This window comes from Esox lucius, chromosome 11 (genome assembly GCF_011004845.1).
Source record: "Esox lucius isolate fEsoLuc1 chromosome 11, fEsoLuc1.pri, whole genome shotgun sequence".
NCBI lineage: Eukaryota > Metazoa > Chordata > Actinopteri > Esociformes > Esocidae > Esox > Esox lucius.
The window spans coordinates 32,839,966-32,866,259 of record NC_047579.1 but is presented as its reverse complement, the minus strand read 5'-3'; the positions used below and the strand labels follow the sequence as shown (position 1 = coordinate 32,866,259).

At 39.0% G+C, this 26,294-nt stretch overlaps 4 protein-coding genes across 8 annotated transcripts; 2 read left to right on the top strand and 2 right to left on the bottom strand.

The window, feature by feature from the left end:
* Positions 1-2,970: 2,970 nt before the first annotated feature.
* Positions 2,971-4,760, bottom strand: LOC105026137 (small integral membrane protein 10-like protein 2A). Its single transcript, XM_010897393.3, has 2 exons — positions 4,356-4,760; positions 2,971-4,085 (listed from the first exon to the last, which is right to left on the bottom strand). Exons 1-2 carry the CDS (start codon positions 4,533-4,535, stop codon positions 4,065-4,067), a joined length of 201 nt encoding a protein of 66 aa, XP_010895695.1. The 5' UTR covers positions 4,536-4,760; the 3' UTR covers positions 2,971-4,064.
* Positions 4,761-6,267: 1,507 nt separating this feature from the next.
* rac1b (Rac family small GTPase 1b) lies at positions 6,268-11,319 on the top strand. 2 transcript variants are annotated; one of them, XM_029123187.2, is made up of 6 exons: positions 6,268-6,612; positions 8,111-8,182; positions 8,695-8,812; positions 9,029-9,091; positions 9,198-9,364; positions 9,679-11,319. In XM_029123187.2, exons 1-6 carry the CDS (start codon positions 6,578-6,580, stop codon positions 9,740-9,742), a joined length of 519 nt encoding a protein of 172 aa, XP_028979020.1. In that variant the 5' UTR covers positions 6,268-6,577; the 3' UTR covers positions 9,743-11,319. The 2 variants fall into 2 exon arrangements, with proteins under 2 accessions (XP_028979020.1, XP_010895696.1); XM_010897394.4 differs by having other exon boundaries at positions 6,269-6,612; positions 9,198-9,357.
* Positions 11,320-11,425: 106 nt separating this feature from the next.
* On the bottom strand, positions 11,426-16,420 carry stk19 (serine/threonine kinase 19). 2 transcript variants are annotated; one of them, XM_010897396.4, is made up of 7 exons: positions 16,298-16,420; positions 15,975-16,073; positions 15,734-15,879; positions 13,757-13,992; positions 13,357-13,454; positions 13,051-13,198; positions 11,426-11,682 (listed from the first exon to the last, which is right to left on the bottom strand). In XM_010897396.4, the coding sequence occupies exons 2-7, from the start codon at positions 16,069-16,071 to the stop codon at positions 11,637-11,639; spliced, it is 771 nt and encodes a 256-aa protein (XP_010895698.2). In that variant the 5' UTR covers positions 16,072-16,073; positions 16,298-16,420; the 3' UTR covers positions 11,426-11,636. The 2 variants fall into 2 exon arrangements, with proteins under 2 accessions (XP_010895698.2, XP_010895699.2); XM_010897397.4 differs by having other exon boundaries at positions 16,238-16,334.
* Positions 16,421-16,448: 28 nt separating this feature from the next.
* dxo (decapping exoribonuclease) lies at positions 16,449-24,544 on the top strand. 3 transcript variants are annotated; one of them, XM_034295123.1, is made up of 8 exons: positions 16,480-16,530; positions 17,070-17,099; positions 17,283-17,782; positions 18,831-19,057; positions 21,873-22,092; positions 22,390-22,525; positions 23,864-23,958; positions 24,084-24,544. In XM_034295123.1, the coding sequence occupies exons 3-8, from the start codon at positions 17,289-17,291 to the stop codon at positions 24,235-24,237; spliced, it is 1,326 nt and encodes a 441-aa protein (XP_034151014.1). In that variant the 5' UTR covers positions 16,480-16,530; positions 17,070-17,099; positions 17,283-17,288; the 3' UTR covers positions 24,238-24,544. The 3 variants fall into 3 exon arrangements, with proteins under 3 accessions (XP_010895700.2, XP_034151014.1, XP_034151013.1); XM_010897398.4 differs by lacking the exon at positions 17,070-17,099 and having other exon boundaries at positions 16,449-16,530; XM_034295122.1 differs by lacking the exons at positions 16,480-16,530; positions 17,070-17,099 and adding an exon at positions 17,100-17,186.
* The last annotated feature ends 1,750 nt before the right edge of the window (positions 24,545-26,294 follow it).

Genomic DNA, 26,294 nt, shown 5'->3' with positions numbered 1-26,294 from the left:
GTATAGAAATATAACAAATAGACCAGAAAAAACAACAAAACTGAATGGAGACTCAAGTTACATTTTCTGTATTCCTTGTAATCCAGCAGGAAAACGTCTGAAAAACCTTCCCTATAATAAAAAATGATGACTTTTGTAAATACATACTGATGAAGATGCTGTAATGTGATGGTCAGATGTGCAAAATCCGCTTTGAGCCAATGTGTCTCTTGAATATTTTGTCGTTAAGTTTCACAAAGTTACTATCTGATCTGATTTTGTCAATCTGCAAATATTTAATGTTTCAAATGTTTGCATATTATGGTAGATGTTGTCGCAGGTGTGAAATGCTTGTGTATCAGCTGTTAAACAATGCAGTCTATGTCCATTTAAGCTCTATTCCAGTTCAGTTGCACAGGTTGTTGAGGTCTAGCCAGTCTGACCACACTCCAAAGCCCAAGGCAAAAGTATCCTGTTTTCCATTGGCCGTCCTCCTGAAGCTTTTTAAGTTGTTGTGACTATCAGTGCCCAGTGGGTCCTTCCTCTTCTGTAAGTACACACACACACACACACACACTCGCACACACACTTGCTTCAGTTGTGATCAGTTACTATGTCAGATTTACATGCAAAGTGCCTATCACCTGTTCTCATCGTTGGTCAGATTTTGCATATTTCTGCCTCTACTTCCTTCTACCTTCTGGGTTACCAAGTGCCCGCCACAAATAGCTGTCTTTTAAGTTGAACCACTAAGTTAAATGATATACACTAATCAGCCTTATTGCCCACATGTCAGCATGTTTAGTAAACAAAGCAAACAGCATTTAAAATGATAATATAAATGTGTGTCTGAAGATTCCACTATACTATATGCTGCTCAGTTGAATGTATGGTTTAATCCTTCTGTCTAAAATAAATCACAAATCTCATAATCATATCCATATTACTAAGACTCAGTTTCCAATCTAGAAGGATCTTGTGACATCACAATTTTGAACTAATGGATTTGGGATTAAATACACTGGATTCAAAAATGTTTTCAATATACAACCTCAAATACATGTTTCATGCATGGTGAATTTAAAATAGTAATGCAGGACTGTATTATTTAGAAGTGTTGAGTGAGTGAGATTCTTGATCTTGATGAAGTAGTACGGCGTCCCTACAAAGCACTGAAATAGTCTAAAGTGTTTTGCTAGGAAAACATCCAATAATGAATGATGACATATTTAAGCAGGGAAATGCAGCTCAGAGCTATAGATATTTTGACCTCTGACAGAGACATCGGACTACACATACCAACAGTCTACACTTGCAGAATGTTTTGAGGAAAAATACATTATTAAATGAAATATTATGTAGAATTGTCACACTATATTTATGCTAACAGACATATAGACACTCACTGACACATGCCCCAATGCACTACTGTGCATTTGTGAGACCTCGTATGAACAAACGCACACACCCCCTGGAATAATAATGATCACTCAGAGGGATCAGGCCAAATCACATAGAAGTAGCAGAAAGCAAATAACCTTGTTGCGATAGAAGCCAAAAGTGAAATAAAATATTTTGCATCCTTCGTGTTTTTGAGTGAAGCATGTATACAAAATGTGGGTTGACTGTATTTGAGGGAAAATATAAAACGACTTATCCACTATCTATCTCTCTCTGTTTTAGCCGGTCCTTCATGTTAACCCTATTAAAATATTTTCCTATAGCAAATCCCAGAGATATAAATCCTCTTTTTTTGCAGAGGGGTTGGGGTTGTCTCATGGAGAATTATAATGCAGTTGCCTTGGCAACTCTTGATGGTTTTTACATGAGCCTGCCACTAAAATGACTGGGTCAGAAGTTTTCGTTTGGGTACAGTTTAACTGTGACTGTTCAGAGTCATCAGCAGTTTGCAAATCTACTTAGAGTGCAAGCCATAAGCCACAGAGAAGAGCCAAGAAGGACTGTTGGCTGGAGGTTACAGTAAAGGTTATGTTTCACCCCACACTAACACATTTTCACTCCAAGGCCATCTAGTTAAAGAGTTTGGGGAGGAGAGTATCTGAGATGAGGTGGGGGGGGGGGGGGGGTCACTATATCAAAATGGGACCAGATGACTCATGGCACTTTTTTAAAACACCTGCTTTTTTGTTCTCGAGTCTATTAGCCAAATAATATGATTAGGCTAATAGACTCAAGACCACTAGGCTAGACATGGACCACCGATCTGGCACGTCTGGCAAATCCACCCCTGCTTTCTGCCTAGCTGCCCCTGCTAACGATAATAATGTTCTGTTATAATACAATGACTTATTTGTATGGCTTTTTCCAACTACACTATACTTTCAATGTTATATAAGTTGTAAACATGATTACTGACTAAACAAATAATTTCTTTCTGATGTCCTTATTTTCCATCAACACAAGATCTAGGCGGCATGAGTTATTACTTTCAGGGTGCACCTAATTTGTTGGTTAGTGAGGAGCTGCTGCCCTCATGTGGACTAACATTGAACTTCAGGTTAGGTGCAGACAAAAGGATCAGAAATGCCTTGCTCCTAGAGAGCTAAGAAGGGGGAAAAAAACATCTTCCGGTGTGCACATAAAAAGGGTTACTATTCCAGTACATTTTCAAGCATATTCTTGGCCAGATCAGCTGCAGAAAATGTTGCTGTTCGACCATTAAGGAATGTATTGCCTCATTAAATGAAACCCTCTTTAACTTAGCCGTACAGTGTTTTCTTTGGATAAATGACCTCAGTAATCAGTTTTCTGTAAAATGATATGTGCTATGCCCTCTGGTCACCTAATAAGAGATTAAATGACAATATGAGTTTCAAAACAGGGTTATCAAAAATCGAACTACGGGAGAACTGACCAACTTACGTAAACATTACTATGGAGAATGGTAGACAACAGTGGTTATTGTGCAAGATGATGGAACTTTGTCATTTCAATACAATATAACCTGACACCATTGCAAAATTTCAGAAATGGTTGTTTAATAATTTATTGTTTTCAAAGGGGTACAACCATTTTACATTCATTACACTTTAAAACAGTGACTACATTAATAAAATTTAAAAAAAAACAACACCAAAAGGTATTACCAAGGAGTAAGACTGAATTAGTGTAGACCAAAGACGAAATCAACCATTTATTTGACCAAACACTTCCAAGTGCCTTGTTAGCTCTTTTACTGGTAAGTTTGTGACGTGTGTATCATGCAGCTGTCATATCTTTCCCGAATCCTTCATCTAACGTATGTTATAAGATGTTGAGAGAGGGATAGGCTTTGCTTTGCTTACATATACACTGCAAAATCCTATACCAAATCATTGTGAGGACATTACATAAGCCAACTGCTGTTTCTATTAATATAAGCAGAACAGTCTCACAGTGAAAGCTGAATATTTAACAGTAACCTTTCTGACCTATAAGGATCTCCCCACTTCTACTTTCCAACTTCACTGTTCTACCCCTCTCAAATGCAGACATTTCCCAAACTGCTCAAAAAGTGCCAAAACCACTGAGAAAAGAAAACATGCACTGATTCATGTCATGCTGTGGAAATACAAGCTAGTTGATAATTTCAATGAGAAACTAAATTGCACAGTTCTAGTTATGCCTTCGAGGATGACAAGTCAGGGCACCCATGAAGACACACGTCAAACAGAACTCCAAGAAGTAACAGAAAGGTTCCAAAAACATTGATTCCATTGTTGTCATCATTCATGTTTCTCTTCCCTCCTTTGGTCTGTAACAAACAGGTAGTGTCAAATTACACTGGTCACAAATCTCCTCTTACCGGATGGGTGGCTCAAGAATATCTGCCTATGAGAGTCTGTATGAGATGTACCCCAATACAACCACACAGACCTTGGCGCATCCCAGCAACCAATGTTCATGAAATCATCAGTGTTTTTCCGAAGCAAAGGCACCGGGTGTCTATTACAACGGGTGGCAGAGACAAATGTCGAGACATACTGCACAATTTCATGCTCGATTCCCATACTGGTACCCTCTTCCACATGGCTGATTTGAATGTGTAGTCAAGCAGCACCTAGGCCACTTCAGAAAGTTCCGACTCAGTGAATCTCAATATGAACCTGCAAACAGGAAAAAATGACATCGATCAGGACAATGATAACTGCAATAGTCAGTTTAATGCGTTTTCGTTTTATATTCCCGAACCAAACATGGGTGGTAGCTTGGTAAATCGGCTTCATCATACCTACATTTTATTGGATATTCCTAGTTTCTTTATTTAGCTGTCGAGTTAGCAATCGACCAAAGTTAGCTCAAGCAGCTAAAATGAAATGAGATTAAGATGTGTAAGAGTAAGGTGCAAGGTTACAGATATCGTTTGCTAAATGTACCTGTAATCGCACATTAAACATCATCGAAGCGATCAGGTAGAGGTATGGAAATCTGATTCTCAGTCGCCAGGCGAGATCAAAAAAAATCAACAAAGTCCTCGTCAATCCTTTTGAAAACACCCCATAAGTCCGACCAGCGGAGCCCGAAAAACGGAACACTAAATAAGACAGACCCGCCATAAGACGATGTCTGCCACGACGATTAGATTGTCCTTCGGAATTGAAACGAGCTTATTTGCTTGTTATCCAAACATGACAGTGCGTATTGCAATGTTTGTCTGTCGCTTGTAACACTCATATGTTCGTCTTGACGAGTTACAATACTCCACCCAAACGGAGACATACAGCGTTCTGTTACTGCTAGCTGCTTTAGTATTGCAGGACATTTAACAGTGTGACCCGCGGAAGCCGCAATCCAAATACATCCGGTAGCGTAATTATTGTGTAACAGTCTATGGGGTTCGTATAAACCAGATACAGTCCAGCAAGGGAGACATCACACTCTCAAATCTCCACCAGATTTTTTTTTATCCCGTCGAGTCGGGCAACTCCAGTAAACCTATTTCACTCGCACAAGACAGAAGCGTCCCCCGTCCGATCGCCAATTCCATCCGCCTCATTCGCCCTGTTCTGACCACAACGAAAATAATCCAGTGAGATAAAGTACTCTGATTTGAGTATCCTCCATTAGAAGGCCAATTTGCCACAAAGAGTTGCGAGAGCACATCGAGGCAAGGCAACCTATTTTTAATTATTATTACTATTATTATTATTGAAAGTAGGCTGTTTGGTGTTAAAATATTCCACAACAAAGATGGACAAAAAAGCACTAAAATTACATACACAGTAGATTAACAAAATACACAGAGGATTTTATTACAAAGGTCAAATAGTGATATTGGATAATAGTTGTTTAAAATGTTTTGATTTTTCACAGGTCATGCCAATTATAGATTCCAAGTCAAACAACCTTGTCTGACCCAAAACATAACCCTGAGTGGTGCTGACCCAATATGCACCACCAAGTGCAAAGCAATGTTGACAACCTATAAACCAGGATTTGTATTCTAAAGTTCTGGACCCATTGTGCACTTCCAATAAAATCCCAAATTGTAATTGTATTTTACAATTGCAGGATGCATTTGGACATTTACATTTTTGCATTATAACATCATGCCACACACAAAGCATCTATTGATGAGAGAGATTCAAACAAAAGAGTGCAGAGTGCAGTCTAAAAAGTACATTCTACCCTGCATCTCTCTCGAAAGTCTTGTAAAAATGTCAACATAGTTAATTAGTAAGGTCGAATTTACTCTGTAGCTAATTTAATAATTTACTAATGTAACAGGTTTATACAAAGAAGTGATTGCCAAACCCATTGCTCTAATGTTTTCATTCAACCAAACTTTTAGCTACTTTTTATTTTTTACATTTAAGTGCATTGCATTCTCTGTTGGAATTTTTTAATTGTTGTGGTAGCAGGATTGAGAATGATCAATGGAATGAATAAGAAACTTACACATAATTTATCAGAAACCTCTACATTGACTTTACAGTCCACTGTGAATTAATAACATTTCAATATTCTCACGTAAAGTATGTTAAAGCTGGAATACTAAGAAGGGACTTCCGTTTTGAACTTGAGAAATACTGATGAAAACAGCTTAGGTCTCCAATCCATCAAATGCACATTCATAAATTGTTTTATATATATATAGATAATTAGTGTCAGTTTCTTTATTCTGTCCCCCGCGGTCGGAGTTTATTTTATCCTTTTAGTGCATCCATGGGTTTAGGTGGTAATTTTGACATTTCATTGCGGTCTTTATATAAAATCATCTTTGGTGGTCCCGGAAGTGACTCGGTGAACAGATAGTTTCGGACGATTTCCTGTGCGACACGACTGTTGTTTTTTTTAACTTAGGGGTGGTGGCTGGTCTTTGCTCCAGAACTTCCAGTTAGAGAAAGCGTGGGAATGTAGTACTATAACAGGCTGAACAAAGTTTAATTTAACTTACCAAAGAATTTTGTTTGACTTTTTTTTATAAGACTCAGACTAACCTTGCTGATCAGTCATAGAGCAAATCATTCCAGACTTTCTTCAGACATTTCAAGTGTGAGGAAGTTCACACAAGAGTGGGTAGCGAAAAGCTAGCTACCTAGTTCCTAAGTTTAACAGACTGAAAGACGCCTCTGGCCCAGTTTGGTAGTGCGGAGCAATGCAGGCCATCAAGTGTGTCGTGGTTGGGGACGGGTACGTTTATGAAAGTTTACTATGAATACCTGTGACGCGTTAAAATCTGTCTACTACTCTCTTTGTAGGGGATGAATATAATTTAGCTACAGTACTAGGGTTAGTTATAAATAGCCAGCAATATGTGTGTTCATTTCTTGCTACTTACCTAGCTAGCTGGTATACTGTAGGTTTGTTTCTGTGCTGTTAGGCTAATTTACAAACTAACTTTACTGATATTGTGACAACTGTTGTTCTCCGCAAATCAGATGGTTCCTTGATTTGTGGTGCGTGACGTAGGGCTGGTCGTTATAGCTATATATATATATATATATTCCGTCTATTTTTTTCAATATACCATATGGGTGACAAAGCTTGTCACCGGTTTTTGATACGAGTTTTCTAGACAACGTTAGCACGTTACAGTAGTTGTTTCCCTATAAAGCTTTTACGTCATCTGGAGTTATGGAATATTTTAGTTGGTGTCTGAAATCAGACAAATCCATGAAAATAACTTCGTAAATCGAACTAAACCAATAGCCGTGTTTCACCAAGCAAAGCTAACATCTTAGCAGATAACTTAATTGTGCGTTGTTTGATTGCTCTGTTCTAAATGCACAACCATCATCGGTGGGACATAAAATAGTAAATTCAATAAGTACACCACCATAACTGTAAAATTACGTCCGGATTCTGAGACGACTTTACCTTGGACCAATATATCTAAGAAGAGTGGATTCACTTGAGGGGAAAAGCAAAGCAAGAGTTGTTATTCCCGGTTACTTGTTCACATAAAGCATGTACTTGTCGTTAAGCAGATCATTCGTTTTCTTGTGGATGTCAGTGTGGTGAAATTAAGTTAAGATAATGAATTACTTCACACAATCGTGGCTACATTTTAGCTTAATGCTTGATCTTTTTGAAGAGGGCTATTCCTCACCTGACTGGTAGTTGACCACTATTAACTGAGCCCTAGTAGGTAATGGACTTTAACTTGGGTATGGAGTTTTTCCAAAGAAAGACTCCTGGCCCTATATGTTGTAGTGTAAGTGCTCTGACTTACATATTGCATCCCAGGATTTTGCGGACTCAAATAATGGAAGTGAGAGTACACTATAAAGTATAAAGCCTCTGGTCTGGGTGTGGTGTTTATCGCAGGCAGCAGGAGAAATACGTCATTTGAACTCTGATTCATAGAGCAGTAATATAACTCTGTCTGTCCACTCCCATCTTTTGGCATCAGACATCTTGGCCTTTGCTCAGTCTCAGCCTAAGATCAAACTAAGATTCTGGGTTCCTAGCTGCAGGGCATGCAATCATTCAAAGTAGATTACGGAAGGTATGTTTTCTATCCACCCTGAGTCACATTTCTGAGGGAACTCTGTAATATACTAAGTGTTGTGGGTCTTTGAGGACCAATAATACCAGCAGGTCTGGTACCAGACTGTTATATTGACATGTAGCATAAAGGCCTAGTAATTGATGCAGTATGTTGATATGTGTTGTTTTACTCTTCCAGAGCTGTGGGTAAGACATGCCTGCTGATCAGCTACACCACTAACGCCTTCCCTGGGGAGTACATCCCCACCGTGTGAGTATCTCAATAGACCTGGAAGAGAGGTCTGGCCTGGGGACCCCGGGAGCCAAACACCTCCGGCACCACACCTTTCCACTTACTCTTAGTACAAGTTAGGGATGTGTGATGGTATGAGATGTTTGGTCTGCACTGTGAACACATACATAAAAGTATTACAAAAATTACATGGTCCCTCCATGTATTGTTCTGTTTTACCTTTTTAAAGAAATGGTTTTGCTGGTAAATCTATATATCTGTTAAACCCCTTGGACACTATCTCCTCAATTATTGTTCAGACATGGTAGAGCGGGTACATGGTTGTCTTTGCCTCCCACCTAAACCTGAAAAAATAATGTAATGTACAAAAATCCTTAGTCAAACAGTTCTTGACCAATTGAATAGTCAACATTTATTTTTCAATCTAATAGAGATATTGTCTGTTTTAAGACAATCAATGATATGCTTTGAGTTAATCTGATGCTTCAAAGCACACTGAATGCGGAAATATCGTTGACTGTTCCCTACAGGTTTGACAACTACTCTGCCAATGTGATGGTGGATAGCAAACCAGTCAACCTGGGTCTATGGGATACAGCAGGACAGGAGGACTATGACAGACTCCGCCCCCTGTCCTACCCACAGACGGTAAGACTGACAGACCAGACAGTGCCATGGGAACAGCTGAAAAGTGAATGTTGGAAATGAAACGTTTGTGCAGTTATGGAAAAGTCTTAACAAATATTCCTTTAATCTGTGGGTAAAAAAAGGGGAAGTTAAAGACAAGTGTTCATAAACACTTCTTTGCATTCAAGAAACATTGAGATTACAGAAGTGATTATTCTCTGTTCTCTTTCTCTCTAGGATGTGTTCCTTATCTGTTTCTCCCTTGTGAGCCCTGCCTCATTTGAAAATGTCCGGGCCAAGGTCAGTGGCCTTTGTTAAAGAACTTCCCATTACCAAATAACTAGTCAAGACAAAGGTCTGATTATAGCTTGTATATTACAACATCCGCTTGGTTGTCTCCTCCTAGTGGTACCCAGAGGTGAGGCACCACTGCCCCAACACACCCATCATCCTGGTGGGCACCAAGCTGGATCTGAGGGATGACAAGGACACCATCGAGAAGCTGAAGGAGAAGAAGCTGACCCCCATCACCTACCCCCAGGGTCTGGCTATGGCCAAAGAGATTGGTATGTTGTTTGTGGATTTGCCAGCAACCGCCTACAGTAATAAATGAAAGGAATGCGTTTGGGGTTAACACAGGTTTGGGGTAGTATGTTAAGGACAATGTCAGAGTGTGCATACCTTTCTAATTTTACCAACCATAAGGAGGTATTTTGGTAGTACTCATACTTTACTGACCAAATATTAATACTCTCGTATTCATATTTTATTTTGTAAAGTACATTCTCAAAGGTAGTGAGTTAAGAGTAACAGGATTCTCTTTTTTGCGCTTCGAGACCCATGCATTTGTGATAAGTCTCCTCGCTCTCTCCTGTCTTGTGTCCCAGGTGCAGTAAAGTACCTGGAGTGTTCTGCCCTGACCCAGCGCGGCCTGAAGACCGTGTTCGATGAGGCCATTCGGGCCGTCCTCTGCCCACCACCTGTCAAGAAGACGAGGAGGAAGTGCAGCCTGTTGTAAACCGGCAGATGGCACGTGTCCGGATCTGGGTTCCGGCCCGGGTTAGACGCTGACAGAAAAGCCTTTCATATAGCCACTACTATGTTAATCTGACAAACTCTTCCTTGGTTGAAAGAAACCGAACATAGTTTTAGGAATGGGTTTTGTTGATGATACCCAGTGTTTGTGCAGACACACATGAAGTTTATGAAATTCTTGAGGCCTTCAGAAAATCGATTTCCACCTGCTTCAATAAGATGGAGTTTTTCCAATTCTGCTTATTCCACCAGTAGTCCATTTTGTTTATGGTATTAAGAGGTTGTTTTGAGCAGAATGTGACATTGCCAAACTGCATACTGCAGATAGACATTATAGACACTAATTTTCAAGGTTTACACCTTAACACTGTATTAGTACTGGTAATATTTTCGCTTGAAGCGTACAGGGAATGCTTACATTGGTAGGCCGGCATATTTCTAGTCGGTGTTCTGTATGGAATTCTATGAAAAAATCAAGTTAATAGTAACATTAGTTTTATTGGCTCTGAATAATAATAATTTAACTACATGAATCAGTTTTGTGTTTTTGAGTTGAGCTGAGATTTTGAAGTATGGAAGCAGTGGTCCAATTTTCTACAACACTGTTGTGTACACATTTTGTTCTTAAGTGTCAGTTACTAACATGTCTGTCCCATAAATGTTAATTCAAGTCAAACCTGGGCATATTGATGGGGCTTAGCAGTCATCGATGAAGAAAAAGTGCTTTAGACCCACAACCTGAAGCCGGTCTTGACATTCTTTTACATCTGTTTATGCTAACAGTTGTGCTGTTAGACCACAGACTATCAGTATTTCATGTAGCACTGCACAGTTGGACTTACTAGTTAAAAAAATAAACTGCTGTGTCCACCTTGTATGACCTAAATGATATAGGTGCCTGGGAAATGGGAAGTCTGCAACTCTGATTAGGGTGTCTAGAATGGAGAGACAGTATGTCTCTTTATTTTTCTCTGCATTTATCAGCAATTATTTGTGCATCAATTTGTGTATTTTTGTAAGCCCATTTTATTGCAATCACCATACTTGGAAAACAAATTCACCAATAATGTATCATTTTAATGCTAGAAGAATTCTGATTACAAAGCTACTGTCATCTGTTATAATTACATGAATTACTTTGGCATTTCCACTGATGTTATTTATACATTGCTCACTGTATCTTTAAACTAACACTATGACTAGTATTGTTTATCTCCTAAAAATGTCTCTTCATTTCCCTGCAAGTCTTGTCTCTTAATTGTGCATATCAATGTGCTACATGTCCTGAAGAGTAAAACATCACTGCATACATTTATATTTTTTTTTGGCATTTATGAACTATTATATATCAGATGTACAAGTTATGATGTATCCATTGTATTTAGGCATCAAGCTATGCATCAACTGAAAGCCAATGTTGTGACTGGTTGCTTTTATGGATGAAGCTGTTGTCACTGAGTCAATATATTTGAATTAAACACTGTTCTACCTTGCCCTAAAGTGTGCATTTATATTTACTTAAAGCACATTTTCAATTTGTGTTTCTACCTACTAAAGACTATCTTGAGTCCACATTTCAATTGTTTTTATTACAATATTTCACAAACCTGACACTTTTGTATTTTACACATCAGGACATTTATAACCTGATACCTTTGTACAGTTGGCAGAAAATCCACAAATAAATTTTTCTATACAAGGCAATAAAGAATAACTGGTGTAACATGGTCACTTGCCATGGTCAGTTGCTCTGAGGGGTTCAGTGGAACATAACGCAGTTGTTGTATCTGTTAAGTTACAGTAGTTGAGTTCATTTGTCCACACACCTTAAAAGTGTTCCAGAAGTTGTGGGAATACTAAAAATAGAAAAGAGATGGTTAGTAGGCCAAAACATGACCAGTTGAATTAACTTCAGTCAACAACATTAGTTGATAACTAGGCACATTCGTTTTTCTTTGTCCAGTCATATATGCAGGGATACAGTATCTCACAGAAGTGAGTACACCCCTCACATTTTTGCAAATATATGATTTTCTTTTCATGTGACAACACTTGGGAAATGACACGTTGCTACAATGTAAAGTAGTGAGTGTACAGCTTGTATAACAGTGTAAATTTGCGGTCCCCTCAAAATAACTCAACACACAGCCATTAATGTCTAAACCGCTGGCAACAAAAATGAGTACACCCCTAAGTGAAAATGTCCAAATTGGGCCCAATTATCCATTTTCCCTCCCCGGTGTAATGTGACTCGTTAGTGTTACAAGGTCTCAGGTGTGAATAGGGAGTAGGTGTGATAAATGTGGTGTTATCGCTCTCATACTGGTCACTGGAAGTTCAACATGGCATCTCATGGCAAAGAACTCTCTGAGGATCTGAAAAGAATTGCTGCTCTACACAAAGATGGCCTAGGCTATAAGACGATTGCCAAGACCCTGAAACTGAGCTGCAGCACGGTGGCCAAGAACATGCAGCGGTTTAACAGGGCAGGTTCCACTCAGAACAGGCCTCGCCATGGGGGGTGTCATGATCTGGGGCTGCATGAGTGCTGCCGGCACTGGGGAGCTATAGTTCATTGAGGGAACCATGTATGCCAACATGTACTGTGACATACTGAAGCAGAGCATGATCCCCTCCCTTCAGAGACTATGCTGCAGGGCAGTAATCAAACATGATAACGACCCCAAACACACCTCCAAGACCACCACTGCCTTGCTAAAGAAGAGAAGGGTAAAGGTGATGGACTGGCCAAGCATCTCTCCAGACCTAAACCCTATTGAGCATCTGTGGGGCATCCTCAAACGGAAGGTAGAGGAGCACAAGGTCTCGAACATCCACCAGCTCCGTGATGTCGTCATGGAGGAGTGGAAGAAGACTCATGTCTACCTGTGAAGCTCTGGTAAACTCCATGCCCAAGAGGGTTAAGGCAGTGCCGTAAAATAATGGTGGCCACACAAAATATTGACACTGGGCCCAATATGGAAACGTTCACTTAGGGGTGTACTCACTTTTGTTGCCAGCGCTTTAGACATTAATGGCGGTGTGTTGAGTTATTTTGAGGGGACAGCATATTTACACTGTTAAACAAGCTGTACACTCACTACTTTACATTGTAGCAAAGTGTCATTTCACATGAAATAATCAAATATTCGCAAAAATGTGAGGGGTGTACTCACTTTTGTGAGATACTGTTACTCCTGGCCCCATTGACATGACAGTCTTACCATTCTACCAACTCTGCACCAATGATGTCATGAATGTGGTACTTGATCTGGAATTTAATGTGAGAGTTGGTCCGTCTCCCCTCCAGTTCTGCCTTTAAGACTTCATTATATTTCGACTTCTTGACCATGCTGAGGACAGCTTTACGGCCTGGGGAAGAAGGAACATAAACAATCAACATTCCCCTAAAGTTGTGCAAATAACTCACTGTGGACTGGATGCATATTAAAGACTCCACACATACATCTATCATAAAGAAAAAATGATTAATTTAGAAAGTATAAGTCTATATTCTTTTGGTGGCTGACCCTGTATTAGGTATTTGGTGAATTTGCCAGAGTTGGGGATGGAAAGCCACCAGCTGCCAGCATCCCTCACAGTTAGAACCCCTGACTTCACCAGTTGCCTGCGTAGGTTTAAGAAAATATAGTTAGAGACTTGCAATGGACTAAATGCATCTAAAACAGACTTTCTGATACATGAATAGGACAAGATGCAGCACAATTAGCCCCCACAAAACATTAAGGGTCTTACACAATGCCAGGTTCCAGTAAGGAGTTTATGCAAACACCAGGACTGAAAAGCATGTATATTAAATTGAGAATCTGCTTTGCAATTGCCTTTTAACCCAGGATACGTTTTAATTTGTGTCTGGTAAACCAGCCCTTATAGAACAGTAGAAACAAACAATTACAAAAGGCTTTTTACGTTATCTCTGAATCTGTGAAGAGGAACTTCTTGAGCATATTGTCTTTGTTGAAGCTCAGGTCACTGCAGGAGGGCAGCACTTTCTCCAGAAACTTCTCCACTGTGCCCTTTGTCGCTCTTCCCTCCTCTCCTGCCAGGACTTTATCCTTGTAGTCCGCAGTGAACACCAACCCAAAGGCCTCAGCGTCAAAGCCCAGCTGGAACATTAACAGCTCTCCCTGTTCAATCAAGTCGCTCTGACAAAAAGATTATGAAAACAAATGTTGTAGCTAAACAGAGGGACCACGCAATGCATTTAAGGCAATAGTCTATAACCAATTTGAATATTTCTCTAGGACTAAAAGTGTTAATCTTCCAATACGGTCCTGGAGACTTGTTTCATCCCATCACTTACAGAGTCTGTTAGAACATTCACTATGTTACAAAATGGTTGGTATTGAACAAAAATGGTTGGTATTGAACAAAAATGGTTGGTATTGAGGTACACAGAGTTTTTCAACTCTTTGAGTGTACAACATCGCAAGATGTCCGGGAATGCTTGCAAAGCAGACTGGACAGACCAGACCAAGGTTTGGGGTGTCTCAATATAATTGGCAAGTTGAGATCAAAATGACTGCATGCAACTAACAACTGACTGATCAACAAATCCCCTTTCATCATAAATAAAAAAAAATATATTTGTGATTTTATTTTGTTGCTAGCAGGTAGAGCTGTGTGACATGACCAAAATCCCATATCCCGATATAGGTCATTTCATATCTCGATAACAATACATATCACAATATAGAACATTCTGTAAATACCACATGGAAAGGCCGATATCTCGTTACATTTTGAATTACATACGCGACAAATAAAAGGTACTTACTCATGACTAGTTCTCCTTTAATTTAGAACATTTGTGAAAATGTTCAATTAAGCATGTAACAACACATCAAATCTTAATGTATAAAACAGAAAACACGTTTCAACTATAATTGCAAACAATAAATACAGGCCTAAAATGTGAATATGGTCAAAAATATCAAAAACAAACAACTATTTACCTTGTAGAACTGTTTGAATTGTAGCAGCAAACAGAAATGAATACAGCATAAGTATTGGTATATAAAATACCAAATGTAAACATGGAACACAAAAACTCACAACGCAAATACATAAAATATAACAAGTAAACAAAACACTCCAAGTTTGAATTATAGCATTATATGAAAAAAATCTAAGATATTTGGCCACAATGCTTCAAAAGATTGGCCTTGTGTTGCCGAATCTTAAGTAAGTATTTATTTGCTAGCTAGGCTACTAGTGGGAAATGTGCCTCATGCTGCTTCCACCATTCCAGTGGGTTTGTCTCAGGACCAGCCTCCAGGTGAAGATAGAGGTTGAGCTCCATTTCAATGGACTCTGCTTAACTGAGGGGTCATTTGGCTTTGCTTTGCTGCTTTTTTCCACATGACGATATACCATGACCTTTAAAAACATTATACGTTCTTAAGTCGTTTTTATAACATGCGCTCTGTCAAACGTATTTATAATCGTCAATCAATGTGGTAGTAGTGTGCTGGGGTCCAGTCAGTCAGAAAGAAGCAAATGTTAGCAAGTGGATGAAAGCAAGTGGACAACAAAATAAACAACATAAATTGTCTATCGTTTCTTATTACCCTATCGTCACACGATATATATATCGTCATATCGCACAGCCCTATTAGCAGGTAATTTACTTCAAGTACTGTCAATCTTTTCAATAGCCTACTTTAATGGTAAACACCTGAGTTGGTCTACTGCCAGCTGATTGTTGTCACAAACTAGGATTTAGGGAAGACCAATTTGGCATTGTTTTGGTATTAGTGCCTTTACTGGAGGGGTTTCACCTCTGCTAGGCAGACATCAGAGAATGTAACTAATGTCTTAATGATTTACAGCTGCATTTTTAAGTGGTGGAACTGTTGCCCAAACCAAAGACAAAAGTGTGCTTACCAGTTGCCTGTCCACTTGCGTCTTATCTTTGTGAATACTGTAGAGTTGGTGTTTTAGAACAATTTGTGGCAGAGCATCATTAAAAAGTTTGCGTGGGAAGAGTGTCATAATGTCCTGCAGGGTGGTTTTGACATCCACTTTTCCCTCTGGGAGAAAACAGGAAACAGATCAGTCAAACATACGCTGACGTTTGTGACTGACTAATTAACGTGATACAATTTGTATGTTTGAAAAAATATACCTTCTCCATTGTTGACTGCTCCAAACTGCTTCTCCTTGCCACCTTTACGTTTCTTCACTGTAAACGTGTCTGATATAAGGGCCCTTTTTCTGTTCATAACTGTATGGAAACAAAACATGCATCAACTGTTACGGACATCTAATACAAGGGCAAACACGGCAGCATTCCTGTCTACATAACTAACTCAGTTATTACAGTACTAGCTAGTTACGGTAAATGTCTAAATAGTTTTAACTGGGGTAAACGAATAGGGGTATTATTACATATTGCGTTCCTTTTCCGTAGCTACGTTAGTTCACCAGAAATAAAATGAATGTTCACACCTGATTAAAGTGGCGTGAACCATTACATTGGCAGCTCCGGATCTAACAAGACTTCAGTCAAATTTCCTCTTTTTCTTCTTTTTTTTTAACAAACAGCCTGGCAAAATTCTTCTTCTGTCGTTGAATGAAAACGTACCGCACGCTGGCCTCGAAAACTACCGCCACCTATTGCCCGGGTGGAATTATTGCACATCCCGCAAAACAGAAGTAGGCAGCTAGTTAATAGAACGACGGTGAGTAAATGTACATTTGCCACTATATCGCCGCTATCTGTTTTATCCTAAAATAAAATTGAGCATGCCTAAAATATTTTTGCATGCATATTGTTTGTGTTAAAGGCCATTGCTATATGTCTTTGTGCACTTAAATCAACTGCAGCTAACGCGCGTTAACTAGCCTACTAACGCATAGCTAATGTAGCCAGCTAGCCATATATTTGCATAATCTAGCTAGCTATATTGATATGTAGTATTAGGTGTTTAAATAATTTTATTACATCTGTTGAAGTGTGTTACCAATACATTGATGTTATCATCATTCTGTCTACTTCCATCACTGAGACTACTTTCAGATTAAATAGGAGACAGTAGCAGTGTTTGAAGCCGAAAGGGGTGGGTCCAACTCGCGTGGGGCGGTGTGTGTTTACGCTAGTAGTAGTAGTAGTAGTAGTAGTAGTAGTTAGCAAGACTTCTGTAATGTGGTTTGCACAGAGGTCTTAAAGTTGTCTTTTTATGTTCCTCTTAATCCTTCCTACCTACGATTCCGAATCTAGCATACAAAAATGCTGGTGACTACTAGCTAGGTAAGACAAATAATATGACTGACACATACTAGCTCCATCTATCCTTTAAGTTCTTCCAGATCAGTTAATGCGACAGGTATACAAATGGTAAGGAGAGTGAGTGACACACATGATATGAAATTATTTCTATTAGGTTGTTGTTTCACTTAATTGATAACCAGATATATTTATGCCCACCTATAGATAACCATGGACCGGCGCAACCAGCCCCAACACAGACCACAACATCCAAACGCTAATCACCACGACAACCACCAGTCTACTTTTAAGAGAGACGTGGATGACAGTGGGGGAGGTCACTTTCAACACAAGCGGTTCAGAGCGGGTCATCAGCGCCATCGCCAGGCTGGCCCTTCAACACCCCCATCCAGCCCCCCAAACCAGAGCCTGAGCGTACAACGACAGTTGTACGAGAGAGACTTCCCCTTATACAAACAGCCTGTGGAGGTTGGACATTTTTCCCTGGACTCTGAACGAAGGTTTTTTAATGACGACCGGCAGCTGCGTTACTATGTTGAGCCTGAGAAGAGCTGTCCTAACTTCAACCTTAGGGATGGATACAGAGATCGCTTCATCAAGAGGGATGACGGAGTGAAGGAGAAATTAGACCACATCCTTAGGTGGATCCTGGCAAATCGATCCAAGCTACAGTCAAAAGAGGTGGCTGCTTCGTCTTCACCGTGGTAAGCACACAAGGGGGGGTTTGTGTTGTCATTTCATTCACCAATAGCGACACGTGACTAAACCCTTGTGACCTTTTCCCACATTTGTTGTGTTGCATTTATATAATATAGTTACTATTTTTATTAGTACTTTTCTTGTGAATAGCTACACAAAATACACAAATTGTAAGATTTTATTAACGTTAATTAAAAAAAAAAAAAGTCTTGCCATTCCTTGTTTTGCCAAGTCAGTTCTAGTAAGAACTGTTACATGGCATCTCAGTAGAATTCATTGTGGTCTTAAAATTCAGGGTTGTTTTATATTATTGTCCTGTCTACAGGTGCATTTGCCTTCCAGCATCTTTTAGAAAGCTGACATAATCAGTTTTTTTCTCAATATTATTACCTGTGCTTTGCTGTATTATTTTTCTTTTACTCCAAAAACCATGTTGCCAATAACGCGCATACCCATAACATGATGTAGTCACCACCATGCTTGAAAACATGAGTGTTGCTCTGTAATTGTTGTTGCGTTGTTTGGGATTTTCCTACTTGGCATTCAGTCTGTGTATTGACTGGGTGTACTGATACACTCGACAGCGTAATTGTTCAGAGGCGTATGTGGTGCCTCCAATTATGTTTTTAACCCCCTTATTTGCATTAGGGGGCATTAAGAAACCTCCCTGCTCTTTGTGGTTGAAAACGTGCCTGACACTCATTACCTGACTAAGGAACAGATAATTGTATGTGTGGATAGGTAGTCATAAAAAATGATTGCCCACAAAAGTGACCCAATACAACATATTATGTGATTTGTTAAGTAAATGTTTTTTCCTTGGCTTGCCATAACAAAGGAATTGAATACCTTCTGAGGGAAGGTGAACAGATATTATCATCACTCAGTAAGGCCATAAAGATTTAAGAATAGGAATAACTTGTGATGGACCTGAAATTCGGCAAACATTTACAGTCCATGTCCTCAGTCATATCTGGGATTCCTAATCCCAAGTAATGACTGCGTAGAGCTGTGTGTTGTGTCGGATGCATAATCTTAGACTTCTCCTCGCAGTGCCTTAGGTGTAAACGTTGTAACATGGCGTGGCCACCTGACCAAGCTTTTGACCACGCCTTATGAGACCCAGGAGGGCTGGCTGCTGGCTGTCACCAGGATGGGGGGGACACTGTACATAAGCGAGGTGGAGACGGAGGCTGCACGCCGGGACCAAGAGGACCGCACTGAGAGGCACGAGGAGATGATGTACTGGGGGTACAAATTCGAACAGTACACCTGTGCAGGTAGGCTGTGGCTCCATGTACCTCCGGCTACACACTGAGGTGTTGTCACGCTTAAGGCTTGAACGTCATCATACCAGGGATATCACAATAAGATACCATCGCTCTTGGAGCAGGTGTCGATGCAATGTTGTTGTTCTGACCATTCTGTGTGTGTTGGGATTCGATGTTCCAAACATACATAATGGCTTACCTTATGTGTGATCCAGAGGGACAACACAGAGTCGTGGGAAAATTGAGTCAGGAATATTTGTGGGTTTTTGAGCAGGAACAGTTTGTGTGTGGCACCGACCGTTACAGTTAGCATTTGAGTCATTTAAACGACTCTTATCCAGAGCTTCTTACAGTTAGTGCATTCATTTAAGGTAAAGCAGCTAGTTGGCACAACCACACAACTCAGGACTGGTGAGTACATTTTAGGCCTATTCAATATTTTAGTTATCAGAAAAAGTTAGTGCGGGACTACAATAAATGTAGCAAGCATTAGTTTACAATTATGTTATGGAGGGGTTGGTTGTGGAGATATTTTACGTTGAGTTTTTGATTTTTTCAAAGAATTGGCAGAGTCTGCTGTCCTAGCTTGAAGTGGAAGTTGGTACCACCATTGGGGTGCCAGGACAGAGTAAGAATTTGCATAGGGGAGATTGTGAGCTGCCTTTCACAGGGTGCTATATCTTATTTGGGTTTAGGTCATGACTTTGACCATAAGATTTCTATACTATTTAAATGTTTTGCTTTTCAACCATTCTGAATTAGACTTGCCTGTGTGTTTTGTTTCATAGTCCAACTTTGTCCTGTAGAATTCACTTATACAGAGCAGAATTCCTAGTTCCAATGATTCTTATTCTTCTAGGTCTTCAGGCAGCAGAGCATTCCCAAACCACCACACTACTAACACCATACGTGACCATTAGTATGACTACTAACACCATACGTGACCATTAGTATGACTACTAACACCATACGTGACCATTAGTATGACTACTAACACCATACGTGACCATTAGTATGACTACTAACACCATACGTGACCATTAGTATGACTACTAACACCATACGTGACCATTAGTATGACTACTAACACCATACGTGACCATTAGTATGACTACTAACACCATACGTGACCATTAGTATGACTACTAACACCATACGTGACCATTAGTATGACTACTAACACCATACGTGACCATTAGTATGACTACTAACACCATACGTGACCATTAGTATGACTACTAACACCATACGTGACCATTAGTATGACTACTAACACCATACGTGACCATTAGTATGACTACTAACACCATACGTGACCATTAGTATGACTACTAACACCATACGTGACCATTAGTATGACTACCAACACCATACGTGACCATTAGTATGACTACCAACACCATACGTGACCAGTAGTATGACTACTAACACCATACCTGATCAGTAGTATGACTACTAACACCATACGTGACCATTAGTATGACTACCAACACCATACCTGACCAGTAGTATGACTACTAACACCATACCTGACCAGTAGTATGACTACTAACACCATACCTGACCAGTAGTATGACTACTAACACCATACGTCACCAGTAGTATGACTACTAACACCATACCTGACCATTAGTATGACTACTAACACCATACGTCACCATTAGTATGACTACTAACACCATACGTCACCATTAGTATGACTACTAACACCATACGTCACCATTAGTATGACTACTAACACCATACGTCACCATTAGTATGACTACTAACACCATACGTCACCATTAGTATGACTACTAAACCCATACGTCACCATTAGTATGACTACTAACACCATACGTCTCCATTAGTATGACTACTAACACCATACCTGACCCTTAGTATGACTACTAACACCATACCTGACCATTAGTATGACTACTAACACCATACGTCACCATTAGTATGACTACTAACAACATACGTCACCATTAGTATGACTACTAACACCATACCTGACCAGTAGTATGTCTACTACCGCCATACCTGACCATTAGTATGACGTTCTTACTTTGTAAGAACAGTTTTTTTTGTTTCTCATATCCAGAGCAAGTTTGATTTGGTGCATTTTAAGAAGTATGGGTGGAACAACCAAGAAACCCTCTGTGCTTGAAGAAAACGAGACATATAATAAAATCTGCGAGCGTTCATTTGGTTTTGTACACTGCAACATGCTTTATATTTAATTTACCACAGTGGTAGTTAGTTACGGAAATGGTATTTGATGTTATGTCTATAATTGTCCCCCGCAATGAAATCAGTCATGTTAATCAGGTAAAGTTATATAGGAATATCATGTAACATTTCTGGATGCCAAATCTAGCAGAATCATACGGCCTACTAATACTGAATGCAGTCCGGTTTAGTATAGCGAAAAATGAAAAGGTACATAAAACTGTATAGCCTATCATTATTTTTGCAAATATAGGTCTGTAGTTGACAGTATTTTATATGTCTAATATACACGCAAATTTACACTGTTTTTGTCATGCTGTACTGGGGAAAATAAACATTAAATCTTGACACTTAAGAGTGTATACAAACCCAAGCTTGCATGCCAGTGCTAGTGACTGGACAAGATTGCTATGCATAAAAAAAAAAAAAAGTTCTAATGTGTCCCTATATCTGGATAAGCACTGGCATTGTTTTAAATAAACATGAGGTAATGATGAGTCCGTCTTGTCATAGATCAGGAATGAACAAGATGACAATGAATTACCCTCGTCGTCATTTACCATCATCATTCATGGGGGACAACATGTTTACTCTTGCTTTCTTAATTTAGATGATGCCCATAGTCTTCCAGACCCAGGCGGGGTTGTGAACACCAACGAGGCCTTCTGCACTGTAGTCCAGACACGGCTAGCCGAGCACAGACTGCTTTTCTCTGGCGAGGTGGACTGCCGGGATAAAGACCCCAAAGCCCCACCTCCTCCTGCCTGCTACATAGAGATGAAGACCTCATTAGAGATCTCCACTCCCAAACAACGCAGCAACTTCCACAGGTAACTGGGAAATTGTCTTTTTATCCCAGATACAGTAAGGTGCTAAATTATTGGCACCCTTGATGTAATTAAGGCAGAAAATGCAGTATGAAATAAGTGATACAAAACTGATATGTTTTATACAAGTCTTGAGAAAATATTATCCTATCTTATAATACAATTTCTCATAGAACAATATGTTGTTTTTGAAATCACATGTTTTTAAATTATCCACCAACCCTTTCTTTGTGCATTATGATTTTTTTTTCTTGGGGGTTATTGTCTTGCTGGAGTGTTTCTTCTGTGTCCTTAATGCAGGTTTAAACTACTGAAGTGGTGGGCTCAGTCATTTCTTCCAGGGGTGCCAAGAATTGTAGCAGGTTTCCGTGATCATGACGGAGTGGTTGTGTCAGTGGAGACTTTCCACATCTCCAAGATATCTCAGCTTATCAAGGTATGGTTTATGTATTATCTTGGTTTTTTAAAAACAACTCTTAATTACCCCCACACACACCATATTTTTTTTTTTTAAATGCATGATAATTAATATTTATTTTTTCAATATTTCTGATTTATTTTTTACATAAAAATAATAGTACATTCATTTTTGCTGATTCCAAGCATACTCATACTATGACGGAGTTATCACCATAATGTGGAAGTCACTAAATGATTGTTTGTATTATTTGTTGCAATATTACTTATTGTGCTTCATTGTGTGTTTTACATTGTTTGTCCATTAAAATAACATCAGATTTATCAGTTATATAAATCCTTTTTAATGTTGTAAATGACAATTGTATCTGGAAACGGTTGATTTTTAATGGAATATCTACATACAGTAGGAGTACAGAGGCCCATTATCATCAACCATCAGTCCTGTGTTCCCGTGGCATGTTCTGTTTGCTAATCCAAGTATACTCAAACTCATTAGTCTTGATCTAAGAAATGAAGGCTATTACATGTGAGAAATTGCCAAGAAACTAAAGATCTCATAAAACATTGTGTACTACTCCCTTCATTGAACTGTGCAAACTGTCTCTAACCAGAATAGAAAGAGCAGTGGGAGGCCCCAAGTGAGCAAGAGGACAATTATTTGAGTATCTAGTTTGAGAAACAGATGCCTCACAGGTCCTTAACTGGCAGCTTAGTTAAATTGTACCAGCAAAACAAGTCTAAACATCAACAGTGAACAGGCGACTCCAGGATGCTGCCCTTTACCCCCAGTATTCTTCTGTCCAGTGTTCTTTTGCCTATCTTAATCTTTTCTTTTTATTGGTTAGTCTGAGGTATGGCTTTTTCTTTGCAACTCTGCCTTGATGGCCATCATTATTAATACATTTTCATGACAACCTATTTTAAACAAATTGTAAATGGTTTAATTAATCATTATTCAAATTATATATTTTTTTTCAAATTAACAAATGAGAGAAATTATTAATAAATTATTACCCTATTTAAAAATGCTTTATTGTGTAGTTATATCTTAAATTAATTACCTATATTTCTGTTATTCACTTTTTACTAATTTATAAAAGTGAAAAGAACATTCCAATTATATATTATGGGAGATTTTGTTTAGGCCAATAAAAAAATCACACAAAATTCTTTCAATTCTGCAGTGTAACAAACTCTGTGATCAAACTCCGGGTGGAGTGAAAACCTATTGTACTCTCTTATCATATGTAACCAGTCTTATATCAGTGTGTCCAGAGGATTCCTGTCTTTTTTACTTTTAAAATAATTAGTGCATGTTCGTCATAAGTGCTTGTCTCTCTTTTTTCCTAAATAGAATGAAACCAACTGCTGGAAGCCTACAGTCTGCATGAACTTCTGTTGTGACTTCTTGTCCTTCGTGAAGAGCATTGTCACAGAAGACAATCCCAGGTGATTCTCTTAGCCTTTCCTTTCTGCCACAATGGGGGGGGGGGGGGGGGGGGGGGCTTTTGATGAGAGGTTTCCTTAGAAATTGTATTTCTCTAGTTAATGTGTTGGCTGTTGTTTTCTGTCAGGGAGGTGCATCTGTTCTCATGGGAACCACACAGGGATGTAACCTACTCCATCCACAGAGACTCTCAGTACTCATTCCTACCAGACTGGTACATCAGGGAGATGACCAGTCCCGCCAGTCGTGAGATACACCACCACCACCCACCTCAAACTTGATTTAGACCAATCCGGACCAGTACCCATGTTCGCAAAGCATCTTCGAGTTGAAGTGCTTAACTAGGATTTGGTCTTTCCACCTATTTGTTATGATTTAGAAGGGAAATCTGATCTTAGATTGGCACTCCTACTGTTTGATTTTTTATGCATACATCCACCGGATTGTCACTTTTTTTAACTGTTTGGACTTGAAGCAATAATGCTGAAATATGCTAGTTGAACATGATGTAGAAACACCTTAAGCATTCTGAAAGAGTTGGAGGACTATGACAGGATGGATTTTTATAATAAAGAACTGAATATTGAACTTACTGTATATTTTTCTCCCCCAACTTTGCTTAGTTATGTAGTGTGGAGTCAGCAGTCACAAACCAGCTATTGGTTAATTCTTACATATAGTAGCCAAATGTCATAGAACAAATGTCTTCCTAATGGTTTGTAACAGCTTTTTTAATGTGATGTACAGAATCGTGGAGAAGTATTTTGCTGTTTCCGATTTTCTTTATATTTGCATATTTTGACAGTGAATGTTAAATGGTCTTCAAGCAAAACCAAATATTACATACAATGAACTTGTGAGAACAATATAAGCAACCATGTCATTATTCACTTAATTAGCAAAATGATGCACCCATGTGAAATGGTAATTGCCCTCTTATACTCTTTAACTGGTTGCAGCACCTTTAGATTAAATGACTGCGACCAAACACTTCAAGTAGTTGTTGATCACTCAGGACTGCTTTTTTTGCTACAATATCTCAATTGGTTTTGAGTCTGGATTTGAGAAGGCCTTTCCAAAAAAAAAAACATTGTTGTTTTTCAACCATTCCTGTAGAATTGTTTGTGTTTTGAATAATTTTCTTGGTTGACCCGGGTACACTTCAGCAAATTGACAGATGCCCTTATATTCTCTTATAGAATTCTCAGACCGAGAGAAGAATCCTAGTTCATTTAATGATGGCAAGTCTTTCAGGTTCAAAGGCAGTAATGTATTCCAGAACCATCACACTGATTAGCCTCCATCTATGTGTGCGCCCAATATGTCATACCATTTTAGAATGTTGTACACATTAGTACCTAACACTAAATGGCACCAAATACCAACAATTATTCACGTGGATGTGGTCTGGCACATCATCCATTAAAATCAGTCAAGGATATTTTAAATTAATGTTGGGGGGGCAGAATATTCTATAAGGCAGAATATTGTGTCTGAATTGTGAGTTCATTGCAGGGCACATTTATTGTTGAACTGTATCACAAGAAATGAGGCAATGAGACATTTTCTGTTGCTGAACAGTCCTGCAAAAAAGCATACATAAAACCCCTGTATTATAGACTCTTGGCTTTTATTATAGACTCTTGATTTTCTGTCAAACAATACATAAACTGAGTTTGTTTGAAAATAAAAACTTGGTACAAAGTACATGCATAATCTAAGTAGTTCCATTAAACAAATTGTGCTTGTGTTTTCCCCAATGGCATCTACACAGAGAAATGCTGTTACATAGTAGTTACAGTAGTCACTTCAATGTACATTTTCATACCAAAAATTACTCTATTGAAACTATACTATACAAATAATAAAAATGTCCAAAAAAAAATGAATCAATCCAGTGGATGACAGATTATTATGCAAAGGTACTTTTTTGCATGTTTTCATGTAGTGAATACAAATACAGGTCAATTTGTTTTCTTTGTATTTTCAATTTTGAAAAAAGTCCTGAAAACTGTTTTGTTTTCTAGTAAGAGTATAACTCTGGTCCTGGCACTGGTCTGCTTTCTAGCCAACACCTCATAAACACAAATCTGGTAAGATTCTCCCAGTGGTCCTTAAATGTCCTGGAGATGTGCAGCCAGTCCATGTATTAGATGTATTCAACAGTTAGTACACCTGAATCAACTTGTCAGCTAATCATAAGCTAGTTCAGGGCTACAACAAAATTCTGAGATGGCTGGGGGTTGCGAGGTAATGTTTGAGAAACATGGGCCTAGGCTACCTGATGAGATTATTATGTATAAGAGTTACTTTTATGTCATATATCAGGGACACATGA